Source organism: Calidris pugnax, unplaced genomic scaffold (genome assembly GCF_001431845.1).
Source record: "Calidris pugnax isolate Ruff unplaced genomic scaffold, ASM143184v1 scaffold55, whole genome shotgun sequence".
NCBI classification, from domain to species: domain Eukaryota; kingdom Metazoa; phylum Chordata; class Aves; order Charadriiformes; family Scolopacidae; genus Calidris; species Calidris pugnax.
Genome location: NW_015090832.1, coordinates 3465768 through 3481146, shown reverse-complemented (window position 1 = coordinate 3481146; position 15379 = coordinate 3465768). Strand labels below are relative to the sequence as shown.

Below are 15379 nucleotides of genomic sequence, written 5' to 3'. Positions count from 1 at the left end.
GACGGGGCGGGTGGCGGTGAGGCGGTGGGGGCCGCCATGCTGCGTTCCCTCGGCTCCTTCCTCTGCCTCTGGGCCCTGCGGCTCCCGGCGGCCCCGGCTGGCTCCGGCGCGGCCGCCCGCGGTCTGGATGTCGCTTCCTACCGGTGAGTGCGGGGCCGAGGCGGCGGGGGCCGGACTGGGGCGGAGCGAGGCTGAACGGGCCTGTGCTTGTGCCTCAGGGAGAGGGTGCGCGCCATGTTCTACCACGCCTACGAGCACTACCTGGAAAGCGCCTTTCCCTACGACGAGCTGCGGCCGCTGACGTGCGACGGGCAGGACACCTGGGGCAGGTACGGACCGGCCCCGAGGCGGGGCATCTCCCCCCCACCCGCTGCGAGGCAGGGCCCGGGGCGCCCAGCTGCCGGGTGTCCCGGCCTCAGCCCCCTCCGCCGGGCCTCACCTCGCTTCTCTGCCTTCGTAGCTTCTCTCTCACGCTGATCGATGCCCTGGACACCCTCCTGGTGAGTACGAGCTGTCCTGCAACCCACCTTTGTGCGTGCTGCTGGAACCCGGCCTTCAGCCCGCTCAAGGCCGCTGCCAGCCACTTCCACAGCTGTTTGTAGTCGGTAGTGACAGAAAGTCAGTTATTAATTGACCAAGGAGCTTTCATGTTTCACTTCCCTCCAGCCCTGGGAGGAAGCTGGCCCTGACAGCGTGGCACTGCTTCCTTCTGTGGTGTGCACCCTGGACTGCCACTGAATAACCACAAGCTCAATGTTGGCGCTTTGCTACCCTGGGCTGCCACTGAATAACCACAAGCTCAGTGTTGGCACTTTGCTGGCCAGTGGATGTAATTCTGCTTTGATTACCCTGTTCTAAAAGGAACACACCTGACACCACCTCAGTCTGCAGTAAAGGCCTAAAGTGTGTAAAGAAAATGTTTTCAGATGAGATGAAACTGTCAGTTGCTTTTTTTAGTACTGTTTGTAATCAGTGATTTCGCAAAACAGTAAAACAAAACTAGTATTAGCCCCTAATGTTGAACTGCACCTTTGTTTTCCTGTGAATGTTAAACCTTGTGCTCTTTTGTCCTGCTCCCCCTGCAGATCTTGGGAAACGTTTCTGAGTTCCAGCGAGTGGTCAATGTCCTGCAGGAAGGGGTGGATTTTGATATTGATGTCAATGCATCTGTCTTTGAAACTAATATTCGAGGTGAGTTGGGTTTTTCTGTGGTGTTTATGCTGGATTTCCCTCCCATAGGAGTCTCTGAACTGTAACACGAGGGAGCGGTCAGAGTGAATTTGTAACGTAGTGTAACAGGAAACGTAAACACACAGAAAAATCCCTAACAAATGTCACTTCCTTCTTGTCTTTGCATGTCACCTTTCTGCTTCCTGCCTCAACACAAGCAGAAGTAGACGTGGCACTTTCAGTATTCTGGTGTTGGGTCTTAAGCTTTGGAATAAACATCTTTTCCACTGAAACAGGATGAATTATACACTATCTTTTTTTTTACGTACTGTTTTGGAATAGAAATTATTAATTCCTTGTTTTAGTGTCGTACAGTGAGACTTGTCTTTTTTTATTGAATATTGCAAAGGCCTTTGGTGTCTTGTACCCGGGTGAACGCTGAACTTCTTCAGTGTCATCCAGCTAAAAGACATTGACAGGGCACAAAACTGCTAGTTATGTTTTTTGGTTTTTTTTTGTTTCTCCTGTCAAATATTGATGAGCCAATTTTTGCAGCAGAGTAATTTCTCTGATTTGTGCTTGTTATGTGCCTGTAGGCAAGCCTGTGAAAAGGGCTGATGACTCCCTGCCTATGTTAGTTGCACTGAAATTTTTATACTGAAAGGGTCATCAAACATTGGAATGGGCTGTCCAGGGAAGTGGTTGAGGCACCATCCCTGGAGGTCTTCAAAAGATGGGTTGACATGCTGGGGGACATGGTTTAGTGATGGGGTTTTTTTTGTCAGAGTTAGGTTGATGGTTGGACTAGGTGATCTTTAAGGTCCCTTCCAACCTAGATGATTCTATGATTCTAAAATTCTAGACTCTGGCCTAGATATTTTTCTCCAAGGAATTTAAGAAGGTACTCTCTATTACTTCATGTAAACATAGTATTAAGTTATCTTGAAGAAATGACACAGAACTCCTCTCATAAAAGTTTGTGTTCATTATATTGTGAGCTCACTGATTGTCTGCGGGGCAGTGCAAGTAGGGCAAGTAGAATCTGATACTTCTAAAATGTGGGAAGATATATATCTGTTAGCCATTGCAAACAAGCAGGAAGAAACAAACCACTGTTCTTTTGTGGCATACTGAATTATGGTGTTAAAGATAAGCCATCTCACTTCTCCAGAAAGAAGAATCTTTATGTGTATTTATCATGATGCCTCTGCGTCATGACAAGTGCAAATAAATCGGACTGGTTTCAGATTTCATTCCTCCCCCACGTTCTTTAATGGGATTCTTGCTGTGCACCTTCCAGTGGTGGGTGGTCTCCTCTCGGCTCACCTGCTGTCGAAGAAGGCTGGTGTTGCAGTGGAAGCAGGCTGGCCATGCTCTGGACCTCTCCTCAGGATGGCAGAGGAAGCAGCTCGAAAACTCCTGCCGGGTGAGAACGTGTCTGGTTTGTGTCGCTGTGCTGTAGTTTGGGAGGTTGACTGGTGTGTTTGGTGGAGATGGGGCTGCTTGTTGTGTGAATTCATAATATATACCTGTGTTCCCTGAGCTCAAAGGGAGTTTATTTTGCAGGGAAAACATTGTGAGGTGCATGATACCAGTTGTATATACGTGTGCCAAGTGTTGTATGCACCTAACCCATCAGTTTGTTTGTTGCTTGATGATGGGAAATATATTTAATATGAATAATAAATAAAGGGTGTGAATCAGCAGCTTGTAAAGACAGGAAGATACAGCCTTATCTGTTCCTCTGTGGGCTGGGACGCATGCCCTGACAGCGTGGCACTGCTTCCTTCTGTGGTGTGCACCCTGGGCTGCCACTGAATAACCACAAGCTCGGTGTTGGCACTTTGCTGGCCAGTGGATGCAGTTCTGCTTTGATTACCCTGCCCGTGCTGTGAACAAAGTTGGGATGCGGTCTGCTGCTGTGGGCACGGTGGAAGAGACCTGCAGTACCTTCCCAGGACTGTGTAGCTTGGTGTATACTCTCTGCCCCTCCCAGGATCACCCTCTACTTTTCATTTCCTTCTTTGTGGTTATTCCAGTTGCTCCAGCCCCTCTTCTTGCCTTTGTGCAGAGGAATGTGAGGCACGTGTTTGCTTGACAGTCTGTCAGATGTAACAGTGAACACTCATGTGAACCAAAAATACTCTATTTCAGCTTTTCAGACCCCAACGGGGATGCCATATGGAACAGTGAACTTGCTGCACGGAGTAAACCCTGGGGAGACCCCGGTTACCTGTACTGCTGGAATTGGTACATTTATAGTGGAATTTGCCACTTTAAGCCACCTTACTGGTGACCCGGTGTTTGAGGACGTCGCCAGGAAGGCTTTGAAGGCACTGTGGAAAAATCGCTCAGATATTGGGCTGGTGAGTGAGGACTGGACTTTGAATTTGCTGCCCTGCTTTTTGTATAGTTTTGTGGATGCAATTCTATGCGTAAGAAGCAGAAAGAGAGATGAGATAGAACTAGATAAATAAGGTCAGTGTAATAACTGGGCTGAAGTTGCTTGTTTGACGTTGTTCCCGACCACCGCAGCATCCACATCTCAGCTTTAGTCGTTGAACCCAACATTAGGCCATTGTTCTGTTCCATAACAGATGTGATTGGGAGACAAATGCCTTCTGCTGGGTACTGCAGTTATTGTAGCAGCAGCTGTAACAGATTAAATAAAAGGTCTGTCTAATGCTTTGTGTGCCTACGGAAGAGAATAAGAGCATGGCAAGTGCAACAGGAGCCTCTACAGCTCTGGTATTTTAGGAATATCCAGAGCTAAAGCATTTTCTCTGTGTTCACTATCTCCTGGGCAGTCTCTCTTCAGTTAGCTTCAAAAAGCAGCTCCAGAAATTATGTGAAGTCCTAGTGTTCGATATGTGAAGTGGAACAGATTTATTCATACACTGTATAAAGCAGTGTTTTCTTTTTGTTTGCTTTGGGATCTGTTTATTTTTGGTTTATGCCCCTAATCTTTGTTCAAGAGAGAAACTGAATAGCTGATTTGGGTTTTTTTCATCTTTGCTAAGCAAGTCACCATTGGGTATTTTATTTTTCATCAGGTAGTCTCTTTCTAGACCTAAGAGCCCCAGGTTTGAAAAATCCATTTAAATGTTAGCATGGCAGCTCTCATGCCTTTGTCATCCTTGGCCTCCATCTCTGTACCTGCACATCTTCATCCTCTGCTGCTCTTTTGTAGGATGTGAATTAGGACCAGACACATCTTATTGAAATTGTGCATTTTCAAAGTAGCACAATGGTGTTTTGTTTATGCCACTGTAGCGTTTATATTGGAAGCATAAAATTCCAAAGTTGTATTTTCTACACTTTGTACTTCTCTGGTGGTGATAAATGTGTCTTTAGGAGACAGGAGAAAATGCTGGTTGGTGTGGGCATTGTGAATCTGTGACACGGATAGTCTGAAAAAAGGTCAAGGTTTTCTTGTGGAGTTGTGGAGCTTTATTTCTACTCTAACTTCCTCTTTCCTCCTCTCCTTGCTTCTTCCAGGTTGGTAACCACATTGATGTGATAACTGCCAAATGGGTGGCTCAAGATGCTGGCATTGGGGCTGGAGTGGACTCCTACTTTGAATACCTTGTCAAAGGAGCCATTCTGCTGCAGGACAAGGAGCTGATGTCCATGTTTCTAGGTGAGCAATTTGTTTTCTGTGGGAAGGGTCCCAGAAATGCCTCCCTGACTGCACCTATGAAAATGCTGCACATGGGACTGTAGAAAAAGGAGATGGAGAATCTAACGGGATGCATTCAAGAGTGTTCCTGAGGCATTTGTTGTAATACTTTTGAACGATCGGTGATAACAAAGAGTTACCGAAGTGAAAGTCCTGAGAAGTCATTCATTTGACATAGCTCAAGTGAAAAAGGGGCTTCTCTCAGTCTTAAAAAAAAAAAAAAAAGATATTTTTTTTGTTGTTGTTGTTGGATGATCTACCCATCTATGTTTCTTTATAGAATATAACAAAGCTATCAAAAATTACACAAAGTTTGATGACTGGTACCTCTGGGTTCAGATGTACAAAGGAACAGTGTCCATGCCTGTTTTTCAGTCCCTGGAGGCCTACTGGCCAGGCCTACAGGTAAGAGCTGTCATACCAGTAGCATAAGGTGATTTTTTTTTCATGTCTTGAATAGGCCTTTAATACAAAAGTTACAAATATAACCTTCATCTGTGCTGGTTTAAAAGTTTGGCTTGATCTCCAGTGAAATCTAGTCTGAACCTGTAGAAGAGCAGATCTCGACTTTTTCTATGGTCTATTTAAAAAAGTCTCCTATTAAGCATGATGGGAGGGCGGTTTGATTGTAGGAAACTCCACTAATAGTGGTCTTGTGATTCAGCTGGGAAAGTAATGCAAAAGAAAATCACACCTCTTTTTCCACCACCTCAAAAATGCTTTATTTGTGTGAATATTTTCCCACTGAGAGGTTTGTTTTCTCATCAGTGGTTAACGGTTGGTCTGGGGCTTTGTTATCCCCACTAAAATAAACTGGATGCTGTGGTTGACTAAAAGAAATGTTGACTGAAGAAATTCCAGCCTTCTGTTAACTAAAACCGAAATAGACTTAATATTATTTAGGTGTGCAGAGTGTGATCTGACATAAAAGCAGCGCCTCTCTGCTTAGTCCTATCTGTTCTTAAGGCATCGTGCCTAAATATTCCTTAAATTCAGACCTGCTGAACATCCCATTTCTGTCTCTATCTCTTGCTTTGACTATGACTGTCGTTGCGTTAATTCCTGTGCTGTTTCTTCTTCACTCAGATATTGCTTTGTTTCCTGTCTCTCTCAGAGCCTAATTGGGGATGTCGATAACGCCATGCGAACCTTCCTCAACTACTACACTGTCTGGAAGCAGTTTGGTGGGCTGCCCGAGTTCTACAACATTCCCCAGGGCTACACGGTGGACAAGAGGGAAGGATATCCCCTCAGGCCTGGTAAGCAGCAATTAAATAAAAAGAAGTGTGGTGTTGTCGATACACCAGAGGGACGGGATGTCATCCAAAAGGACCTGGACAGGCTGGAGAGGTGGGCCCAGGTGAACCTCATGAGGTTCAACAAGAGCAAATGCAAGGTTCTGCACCTGGGCCGGAACAATCCTCGCCACCAATACAAACTAGGGGGTGAGGTATTGGAAAGCAGCCCTGAGGAAAGGGACTTGGGGGTGCTGGTGGATGAGAAGCTGGACATGAGCAGGCAGTGGGCACTTGCAGCCCAGAAGGCCAATCCCATCCTGGGCTGCATCAAAAGAAGTGTTGCCAGCAGGTCCAGAGAGGTGATTCTTCTGCTTTACTCTGCTCTGGTGAGACCTCACCTGGAGTATTGTGTGCAGGTCTGGAGCCCTCAATATAAGAAGGACATGGACCTGATGGAGAGGGTCCAGAGGAGGGCCACAAGGATGCTCAGGGGGATGGAGCACCTCTGCTCCGAGGACAGGCTGAGGGAGCTGGGGTTGTTCAGCCTGGAGAAGAGGAGGCTCCGGGGAGACCTAATAGCAGCCTTCCAGTACCTGAAGGGAGCCTACAGGAAGGCTGGGGAGAGCCTGTTTAGAAAGGCCTGCAGTGACAGGACGAGGGGCAATGGCTTCAAGCTGGAGGGGAACAGATTTAGACTGGAGATAAGGAGGGGGTTCTTCACTGTGAGGGTGGTGGAGCACTGGAACAGGTTGCCCAGGGAGGTGGTTGAGGCCCCTTCCCTGGAGATATTCAAGGTGAGGCTTGATGAGGCCCTGGGCAACCTGGTCTAGTTGGGGGTGTCCCTGCTGACTGCAGGGGGGTGGGACTAGATGGCCTTTGGAGGTCCCTTCCGACCTGGACAACTCTATGATTCTATGATTCTATAAGTGTGGAATCCTGGTTTTGTTCTGGTGGTAAGATCAAACAGCGGCCCTCAAAGTTCCTCCTCAGTTTTGCTTTGACTTAGTTCCTGCTTGTATTTTACCAGTGATTTCCGTGGTCAAAGCCACACATTTTGCTTTCTGCCATTCCCAAAGACAGGGCTACCTTTTAAAGGTAGTAAACCATAGTGTTACTATATGAAGAGTTAATGAATTGAATTCACGGTGTAGGACTCAATGTGTTTAAGTGTTAGAGTGCCTGACGTGGCGTGTTTTAAAGTCATGCAAAATGTTAATGTGCTTGCATCCTTTAAATTTAGGAAGCGAAAGTGAGTATGAACAGACTCCTCTAGTTCTGTTGGGTTCCTGAAATAAATTCTAGTTGCGCTGGTAAAGCTCAACATATAAGAGGGATTACGTGTTGTCTGTGATACTGCAATGAAATCATCTGTCTTTTAAGCCTTGGAATGGGCTGCCCAGGGAATTGGTTGAGGCACCATCCCTGGAGGTATTTAAAAGATGGGTTGACATAGTGCTTAGTGACATGGTTTAGTGATGGTTTTTATCAATTAGGTTGATGGTTGGACTCGATGGTCTTAAAGGTCCCTTCCAACATAGACAATTCTATGATTCTTCTGTCTTTTTACAATTCTGGCCAAAAAAACCCACTCACACCTGAGTCAGTAAAACTTTGTGAGAATAATTAATTTCCTTTTGGCCTGAGTGTTCATATGACATCCACATTGGACAGTTCTACCAAAAATGCTCATCAGCATTAATTTTCAAATGTATTACAGCATCCCCAAAGACCTGTTTCCTTAGTAAACACAACCCAGTGTGTATGTTGCCTGTATAGAGTATTTCCATAGTCCCGGTTTCTGCTGTGTTTTGGATACCCTGTTTCAGAGGCTTATTGTGTTATTTAAAAAACTGTATTTCGGGGGTGAATTTCTTGTTTGTAGTACTTTCTAGAATCATCTTTCCTTTCTTCCTTTGACAACTGACTTTTAATCATTTTCTCTCTTGCTCCTCTCCCACTCTGAGTGTGGGAGGGAAGCATTATTCACTCTTACCTGAGCTGATGCAATCTGGTTAGAGTGAATTTCTTTGTAGCTCATCCCCAGTAAAAGCAGTATCTATGCTTTAACCAGAGAAAGTAATAGGCAAGCTGGGCTGTTTACCTCATCTTGAAATAATTTAAAAATACTACTTTAAGGAATATCTTGTGTTCCCTGTGTAAATGGTTTGGTAATCTTTATGCTTGCAAACGTTTGGGGTGTTTTTGCAGAGCTGATTGAGAGTGCCATGTATCTGTACCGTGCTACAAGAGATCCCACGCTCTTGGAACTGGGAAGAGATGCAGTGGAGTCAATAGAGAAAATCAGCAAGGTGGACTGTGGATTTGCAACTGTAAGTGCTAAATCAACTGCTAAGTTGGCTAAATGGCTGCTAAAAGGGCTGTGAAGATGGTCAGAGGGCTGGAGCACCTCTGCCGTGAAGACAGGCTGAGAGAGCTGGGGTTGTTCGGTCTGGAGAAGAGAAGGCTCCTGGGAGACCTTATAGCTCCTTCCAATGTCTGAAGGGAGCTACAGGAGAGCTGGGGAGGCACTCTTTGTTAGGAAGTGTAGCGATAGGACAAGGGGTAATGGTTTTAAATTGAAAGAGGGGAGATGTAGATTAGATACTAGAAATAAATTCTTTACTGTGAGGGTGGTGAGAGCCTGGCCCAGGTTGCCCAGAGAAGCTGTGGCTGCCCCATCCCTGGAGGGGTTCAAGGGCAGGTTGGGGGGGGCTTGGAGCAACCTGGTGTGGTGGGAGGTGTCCCTGCTTATGGCAGGGGAGTTGGAACTAGATGATCTTTAAGGTCCCTTCCTACTCTAACAATTCTATGACTCTAAAAATCAGCATTTAGAAAGTGTTCTCATGAATGATGTTTTGCCATTGAGTCAAACGATCACTTTGGTTGAAACATGGCTTTTTTCAAACAAACCCCTTGTATTTTTCTGAAGCTGTTCTGGTAACAGCTGGTCATATCATTTCCCCTCTCCCCCTCTACTCTGCATGGGTGAGGCCACAACTGGAATACTGCATCCAGCTCTGGGCTTCCCAGTTCAAGGGAGACAGGGACCTACTGGAGAGAGTCCAGCATAGGGCAACAAAGATGATGGAGGGATTGGAGCATCCACCTCATGAGGAAAGGCTGAGAGAGCTGGGACTCTTTAGCCTGGAGAAGAGAAGGCTGAGGAGAGACCTTATTAATGCTTACAACTGTCTAAAGTGTGGGCTGAAGGAGGAGGGAGCCAGACTCTTTTCAGTGGTTTCCAGTGACAGGACGAGGGGCAACGGGCACAAGCTGGAACATGGGAAGTTCCACTGAAATATGAGGAAAAACTTATTTCGGGTGAGGGTGGCAGAGCCCTGGCACAGGCTGCCCAGGAAGGGTGTGGAGTCCCTTTTTCTGGAGATCTTCAAGACCTGCCGGGATGCTCCTGAGTGATGTGCTCTGGGCAACCCTGCTTTGGCAGGGGAGTTGGGCTAGAGGATCTCTAGTAGTCCCCTTCCAAATCTGACAATTCCATGATTCCATCATTCCATGATATTACAGATAATAATTTCCCTCAAAGTCTGAACAGTGGGACAAATTCTGTCACTGGCTGTTAGCCCAAGACATGGGAAAGCATCAGAAGCTTCTCCTGCCTTCTCTGTCTTGGGAGGTCCTAGATGTTCCAGCTCAGCAGGAAGGCTCCTATGCAGGCTCTCTGCCTGCCAGTGGTATGATGCTGCTTCCCCACTCTGCCTTGAAAATCTGATCAAACATGAGAGAACTGCAGGGAGTGATTTCTCTGAAATAATTTAGTAGAAGATTTTAAACATACTGTCAAGCTTTGTTTTACAAAAAGACTCCTTATCTTTCTTACTCCTTATCTTATCTTACCAAAAGATTCCTTAACTGGGAATTAGGCCTTGTGATTTGGGAAGTAGGTAAAAGCCATATCATTATTTTAGTGGGGGAAATGATTGGAAGCTTACTCACTCTTCTCCTCCTTACCTAGGCAGGAAGTGTATTTCTCCTGATGGTTGGTTTCCTGTTCCTTATCACTAGACTGGGCTTATTCAAAACATCCAAAACCTTGATGATGTATTTGGGTACAATAACGTGTTTAAAATACAGGGTGAATTGGTGCCATGTTGTGCTGCTTGACAGAAATTAATTGCGGGCTGGTTTAACATCCCCTTCTTAAGCTCAGAATTTACTGAATTCATTTAACTGCAATCCACTGTATTATCTTGTAGATCAAAGACTTGAGAGATCACAGGCTGGATAATCGCATGGAATCCTTCTTTTTGGCTGAAACGGTGAAATACTTGTACCTGCTGTTTGACCCAGACAACTTCATCCACAACGATGGGTCGGTGTTTGATGTGGTGATCACGCCCTACGGGGAGTGCGTTCTGAATGCTGGGGGATACGTCTTCAACACAGAAGCTCATCCCATAGACCCTGCTGCCCTGCACTGCTGCAGGAGGCGCAAGGAAGAGCAGTGGGAGGTGGAAGACTTGATGAGGGAATTTTACTCCCTGAAGAAAACAAAAAAATTCCCTTTAAAAAGAACTTCTGACCATGGTGAAGGGGAAAGTGCAAAAGACCCTGAAGATGCCCCTTCGGAGAAAGGTGGAGAGAAGAGAAACACTAAGAAGAGCACACACTCCCTCCTGAGTTGCCCCAGTCAATCCTTTAATTCTAAACTTGCTGTACTGGGACAGGTCTTCCTAGATAACACCTGATTCATAGAATTTCAGTATCGGTTTAAATTATTGATTCAGACTCTGGGAATATATTTTTATAGTTTCATAATGGAAAAAAAGTTATACCTCACAATGTGAATTGTTTCATGAAGTGAAACAGCTTCCCATTAAATTCTGCTACTGCTGGTTTCATAAAATGTGATTCAGGTCTCAGCTGCTAATGCTGTGAAGTTGCTCATCTCAAACCGATTGGTTGCCTGAATAGCAAACAGGTGTTCAGAATGAGAAAAGTCTACAGGTTAGAGGTACCTTGTTTATTTTATTTGTTTTGAAGTTTTACAGGCTTATGCAGAGTCTGCAGCTTGCTTTGTTCTGTAAAAATGAGCCTGAGTGTCTCCCTGTCATAAGGGGAAAAGCAGGGATTACTGGCTGCGGCTTTGCTTCTGAGACTGAAACGTGCTCCACCTTTTATCTTCAGCCTCTTTAGGAATACATCAGTAGCTTGAGAGATTGATGACCAGTCAAGAAAACCTTCTTATTTTGAGGCGGAGGCTGGGATTTGTAGATCCAGCCTGTCTGGCAGGTGTGAAGGATGGCAGGGGGCAGGGGAGCAGTTGCAACATAAAATTGCTCGGTTCCCCTGTGTGTGGAATTGCTGTGGGTCAGTACCACCTGCCCAAAACTGGTTTAGTAACCATCCAGGTAACGTCATCTGCAAACTGAGGTGGAGCATGGACTGGCAGAGGTTTCATTTACCCTGCAGCAGAGCTTGCTTGCTTCATATAGAATCTAACATGCTTTTCCTATTAAATTTCCCCATTTCCTTCCTCTTTCTCACTTCCCTTTGGGGCCTCGCTTGCATTAACTCTGCCTCAGTCAGTGAAGTTGGCCTCAGGGTGGACCTGTAGTGGGTGTAAGGGTAGGATGGAAGGGGACTTGGTTCAGACTGAAATGCTGTTCTCCTGTGGTGCAGGAATCAGCAGAAACAGACCTTAATAAGCTGCTCCCTGGAGCAGGCGGTGAGAGACCTCCTTCTGCCCCTTCCTTGAATGGAGGCAGAAAAATGATGGGTCTGGAAGTTGAGTCTGGAGCAAGCACAAACAAGCTGCAGTGGGTTAGAGATGGAGGATAAATAAGTCCCTGTGGCCACTGAAATACTTAAATGCAACCGGGTCAATGCCCAGTCTTTGACCTGGGGTTGCTTTGAGAAACTATTGGTTTTGTCTCGCTTTGTCCTAGTGCTATAAAGTTATGTAAAATCTGCCCTCTTACCTTTCAGGATGGAAATCCTGTTGCAGTTGCGGGTAAATTACAGTAAGAGACACTTGAAGCTTTGGGCAGACAGAGGTATTGGAAGGATTGGTAACCTCTATGGGTCCTGTAGCTCAGGTGGGGCTGGAAGTACTGCCTTGATGCAGTTTTCTCAGTGGAGGTACAGAGAGAGGAGCACCCAAAAACCAAGGCATTGTTAGACAAAGATGGAGCTCTTGTTAGCGGCTCCTTGTTGTTACCCTAAGGCTATCTTTTTATTTTCCATTTCTCATGGCTATTTGTTGTCTAATCTTTAGAACACCAAAATCCTGGCCATCTCCAATGGCTTCACTCGATGCTCTGTCCTGATTCTCTCTTAGCGTTGCCCCAGGCATGAAGCAGAAGGAAATGAAAGACCTGTCAGGCTGCAGGTTGCCAACAGGGTAGGTCTGATAACCGTGGTGTTTTGGTGCCCTCGCCTAAGAGGCTGCAGTAGCAGAACTAAGGGGTAGTAGCTGTAGAAGTAAGATCTTTCTTCAGCACAGTTGGAGCTGAAAGCACTCAGCTGTCCACAGCTACTGTTCTACTGTGAGTAATTAGGTGGATCTTAATTAGTGCTGAGGCATGGTTGAGTCAGAATCACACAAGACAGCCTTAATTTTGGTTTGTTCCAGTATTTTACAAGTGACTACCATCTTGCTAAGACTTTTTTTTTTTTTTTTTTTAAAACAGAAAGAACAGTGATATGGTTTCTTAGGATTGTTAGTAAGCCTTCTTAAATGGAGACCTTTAATGGAGAATTTAAATGACGCAGGTGACCATGAAGGCCAACAGCATCCTGGCCTGTATCAAGAACATTGTGGTCAGTAGGACTCAGGAGAGGATTGTCCTCCTGTACTGGCCACTGGTGAGGCCCCACCTCGAGGGCTGTGTCCAGTTTTGGGCCCCTTTACCACAAAAAAGACATTGAGGGGCTGGAGTGGGTCTAGAGAAGAGGAATGAAGCTGGTGAGGGGTCTGGAGCACAAGTCTTATGAGGAGAGGCCGAGGGTGTTCAGCCTGGAGAAAAGGAGGCTGAGGGGAGACCTCACTCTCTCCAACTCCCTGAAAGGAGGGGGTAGCCAGGGGGGGTCGGTCTCTTCTCCCAAGGAACAGGCGGTGGGATAAGAGGAAGCAGCCTCAAGTTGCCCCAGGGGGCATTCAGGTTGGATGTTAGGAGCAATGCTTACACTGAAAGGGTTATTAAGCCTTGGAATGGGCTGCCCAGGGAAGTGGTTGAGGCACCATCCCTGGAGGGATTCAAAAGACGAGTTGAGATGGTGCTTAGTGACATGATTTAGTGATGGTTTTTATCAGAATTAGGTGGATGATTGAACTAGATGATCTGAAAGATCCCTTCCAACCTCGACAGTTCTACGATTTTATGTCTTGGCTGAGGTGCTGGAGGTCAGTGAGCCTGCTTGTGCCTTAGTGATGTGTACAAGTTGTCCCATGATATAGGCAACATGATGAGGGACAGATGTTTGGGAATCTCTTAAGGGATGGCGGGATGAAATCGTTAGGGGCTGGCTGTCCCACGAGAGACTGGATTCCATTCCCTCTGGGTGCAATGTAAGAGATTCTGCTGTTAGTGAGAACTTGATGGATAAAAATTACTATCACTAGTCAGCTGGGAAAAAAAACCGCTGTTAGTGAGAACTTGATGGATAAAAATTACTATCACTAGTCAGCTGGGGGGAAAAAAAAAAAGCTAAAACTTGTGGTCTCCTGCTGCTTCTCCTCCCTGGGGCCTCATAGTGAGGAACATCTGTGGGAAGAGATGGCAGGTCTATTTTGGCATATTCCAGCTGGGGGAGAGCTCCAACCGAGGAATACAGTCACATTAACAGAACCTAGAGGAGTTTTGTCGGGAATCCAAAATGAGGTGTGTGGGAAACACAGATGGGTAGTGGCGATTTTGGGGGGCTTCCAAACGGGGCAGGTCAGCGCTCGAAAGGTGCCACCTCCAGTGTGTATTTGGGGCATCTGTCAAAGGCTGGAAGGAAACTGGATTTTGATGGAGTTGTGAAAGATAGCACAGAACCCAAATTTAGCATTTGCTGTTGATGCCATCCTTGTAATTGTTTTGGGTTTGGCTGTTGTTTTTTTTTTTTTTTCTAGTTCTCTGCTCTAAGCAGCCCCCAAAGGCCAGATTTTTTGAGGTATTTCAGAAGTAATTGTTTGGCTTTGGAAAGGCTGTGGATTGATGAAAGGTCAGACAAACATGTTATGAAAAGCTATTTTCATGGAGCTAACAAAGGAGGAGATAGAGGGGATGTTTTTTTTTTTTTTTCTAGTTCTCTGCTCTAAGCAGCCCCCAAAGGCCAGATTTTTTGAGGTATTTCAGAAGTAATTGTTTGGCTTTGGAAAGGCTGTGGATTGATGAAAGGTCAGACAAACATGTTATGAAAAGCTATTTTCATGGAGCTAACAAAGGAGGAGATAGAGGGGAAAAAAAAAGAGTCAGACCTTCGCATGGATTGCTGGCAAATGACAAAAAAACCCCAGCAGCAGGGCAAGGGGGGGATTCTGCCTGGAGCAGAATTTCCCTAGGGAGACCCCCCTGCCGTGCAGCCTCCAGCTCTGGGGCCACCGACAGCAGAGGGTCAGATATTAGGAAGAAATTCTTTACTGTGGGGGTGGTGAGATACTGGCTCAGGTAGCCCAGAGAAGCTGTAATAATAATAAAGTCTCTACAATTATCGTAAAATCACAGAATGGTTCGGGTGGGGAGAGACCTTGAAAAACATCCAGTTCCACCCCCTGCTCTGGGCAGGGACACCTCCCACCAGACCAGGTTGCTCCAAGCCCCCTCCAACCTGGCCTTGAACCCCTCCAGGGATAGGGCAGCCACAGCTTCTCTGGGCAACCTGGGCCAGGCTCTCACCACCCTCAGAGTGAAAAGTTTCTTCCAAATATCAAACCTCCATCTCTCCTCTTCCAGCCGGAAGCCATTAACCCCCATCCTATCACTTCATGCCCTTGTCAAAAGTCCCTCCCCATCTCTCCTGGAGCCCTTTTAGGGACTGCAAGGGGCTCTAAAGTCTCCCCGGCGCCTTCTCTGCTCCAGGCTGACAGGGAACGGCCAGGTGACTCCATGGCGGCGACCCGCAGCCCCTCCGACTGATGGCGGCTTCTCCCCCTTCTTCCCGCCATGCCCCGCGGCGCCTTCGCGCATGCGCCTACCCCCTCGCGGGAACGGACTACACTTCCCAGCGCCCCCCGCGGCGGCGCCGTGACGCGCGGGCCCCGGGCGGGGGCGCTGCGGGGCGCCCCTCGCGCCGCTCCGTACAAAGCGGCGGGGGGAGGGGGCGCTTCCTGTTTGTCTCCGGCCGA

At 46.8% G+C, this 15379-nt stretch overlaps 2 protein-coding genes and 1 long non-coding RNA gene across 3 annotated transcripts in view; 2 read left to right on the top strand and 1 right to left on the bottom strand.

Moving 5' to 3' along the window:
• Nucleotides 1-529, bottom strand: part of LOC106887631 — a 32326-nt gene extending 31797 nt beyond the window's left edge. The window contains exon 1 of the long non-coding RNA XR_001411938.1: nucleotides 440-529. This is a non-coding gene — a long non-coding RNA (uncharacterized LOC106887631). The remainder of the gene's footprint in view (nucleotides 1-439) is intronic.
• Nucleotides 17-10951, top strand: EDEM2 (ER degradation enhancer, mannosidase alpha-like 2). The gene is made up of 11 exons (XM_014941258.1): nucleotides 17-143; nucleotides 219-329; nucleotides 461-500; nucleotides 1086-1191; nucleotides 2471-2596; nucleotides 3325-3536; nucleotides 4669-4810; nucleotides 5130-5254; nucleotides 5964-6108; nucleotides 8296-8417; nucleotides 10302-10951. The coding sequence occupies exons 1-11, from the start codon at nucleotides 37-39 to the stop codon at nucleotides 10791-10793; spliced, it is 1728 nt and encodes a 575-aa protein (XP_014796744.1). The 5' UTR covers nucleotides 17-36; the 3' UTR covers nucleotides 10794-10951.
• Nucleotides 10952-11018: 67 nt separating this feature from the next.
• TRPC4AP (transient receptor potential cation channel, subfamily C, member 4 associated protein) overlaps nucleotides 11019-15379 on the top strand; it is a 46968-nt gene continuing 42607 nt past the window's right edge. Inside the window, exon 1 of the mRNA XM_014941259.1 lies at nucleotides 11019-11059. Coding sequence (XP_014796745.1) covers nucleotides 11036-11059 — 24 coding nt within the window. The 5' untranslated portion in view covers nucleotides 11019-11035. The remainder of the gene's footprint in view (nucleotides 11060-15379) is intronic.

Bases quoted from the DNA above. Each gene is read 5' to 3' on its own strand.
- EDEM2 (XM_014941258.1), top strand. From the start codon at position 37: ATGCTGCGTTCCCTCGGCTCCTTCCTCTGCCTCTGGGCCCTGCGGCTC. The intron at 330-460 runs GTACGGACCGGC...CTGCCTTCGTAG, and splicing joins GGGCAGGACACCTGGGGCAG to CTTCTCTCTCACGCTGATCG. The intron at 1,192-2,470 runs GTGAGTTGGGTT...TGCACCTTCCAG, and splicing joins CTTTGAAACTAATATTCGAG to TGGTGGGTGGTCTCCTCTCG.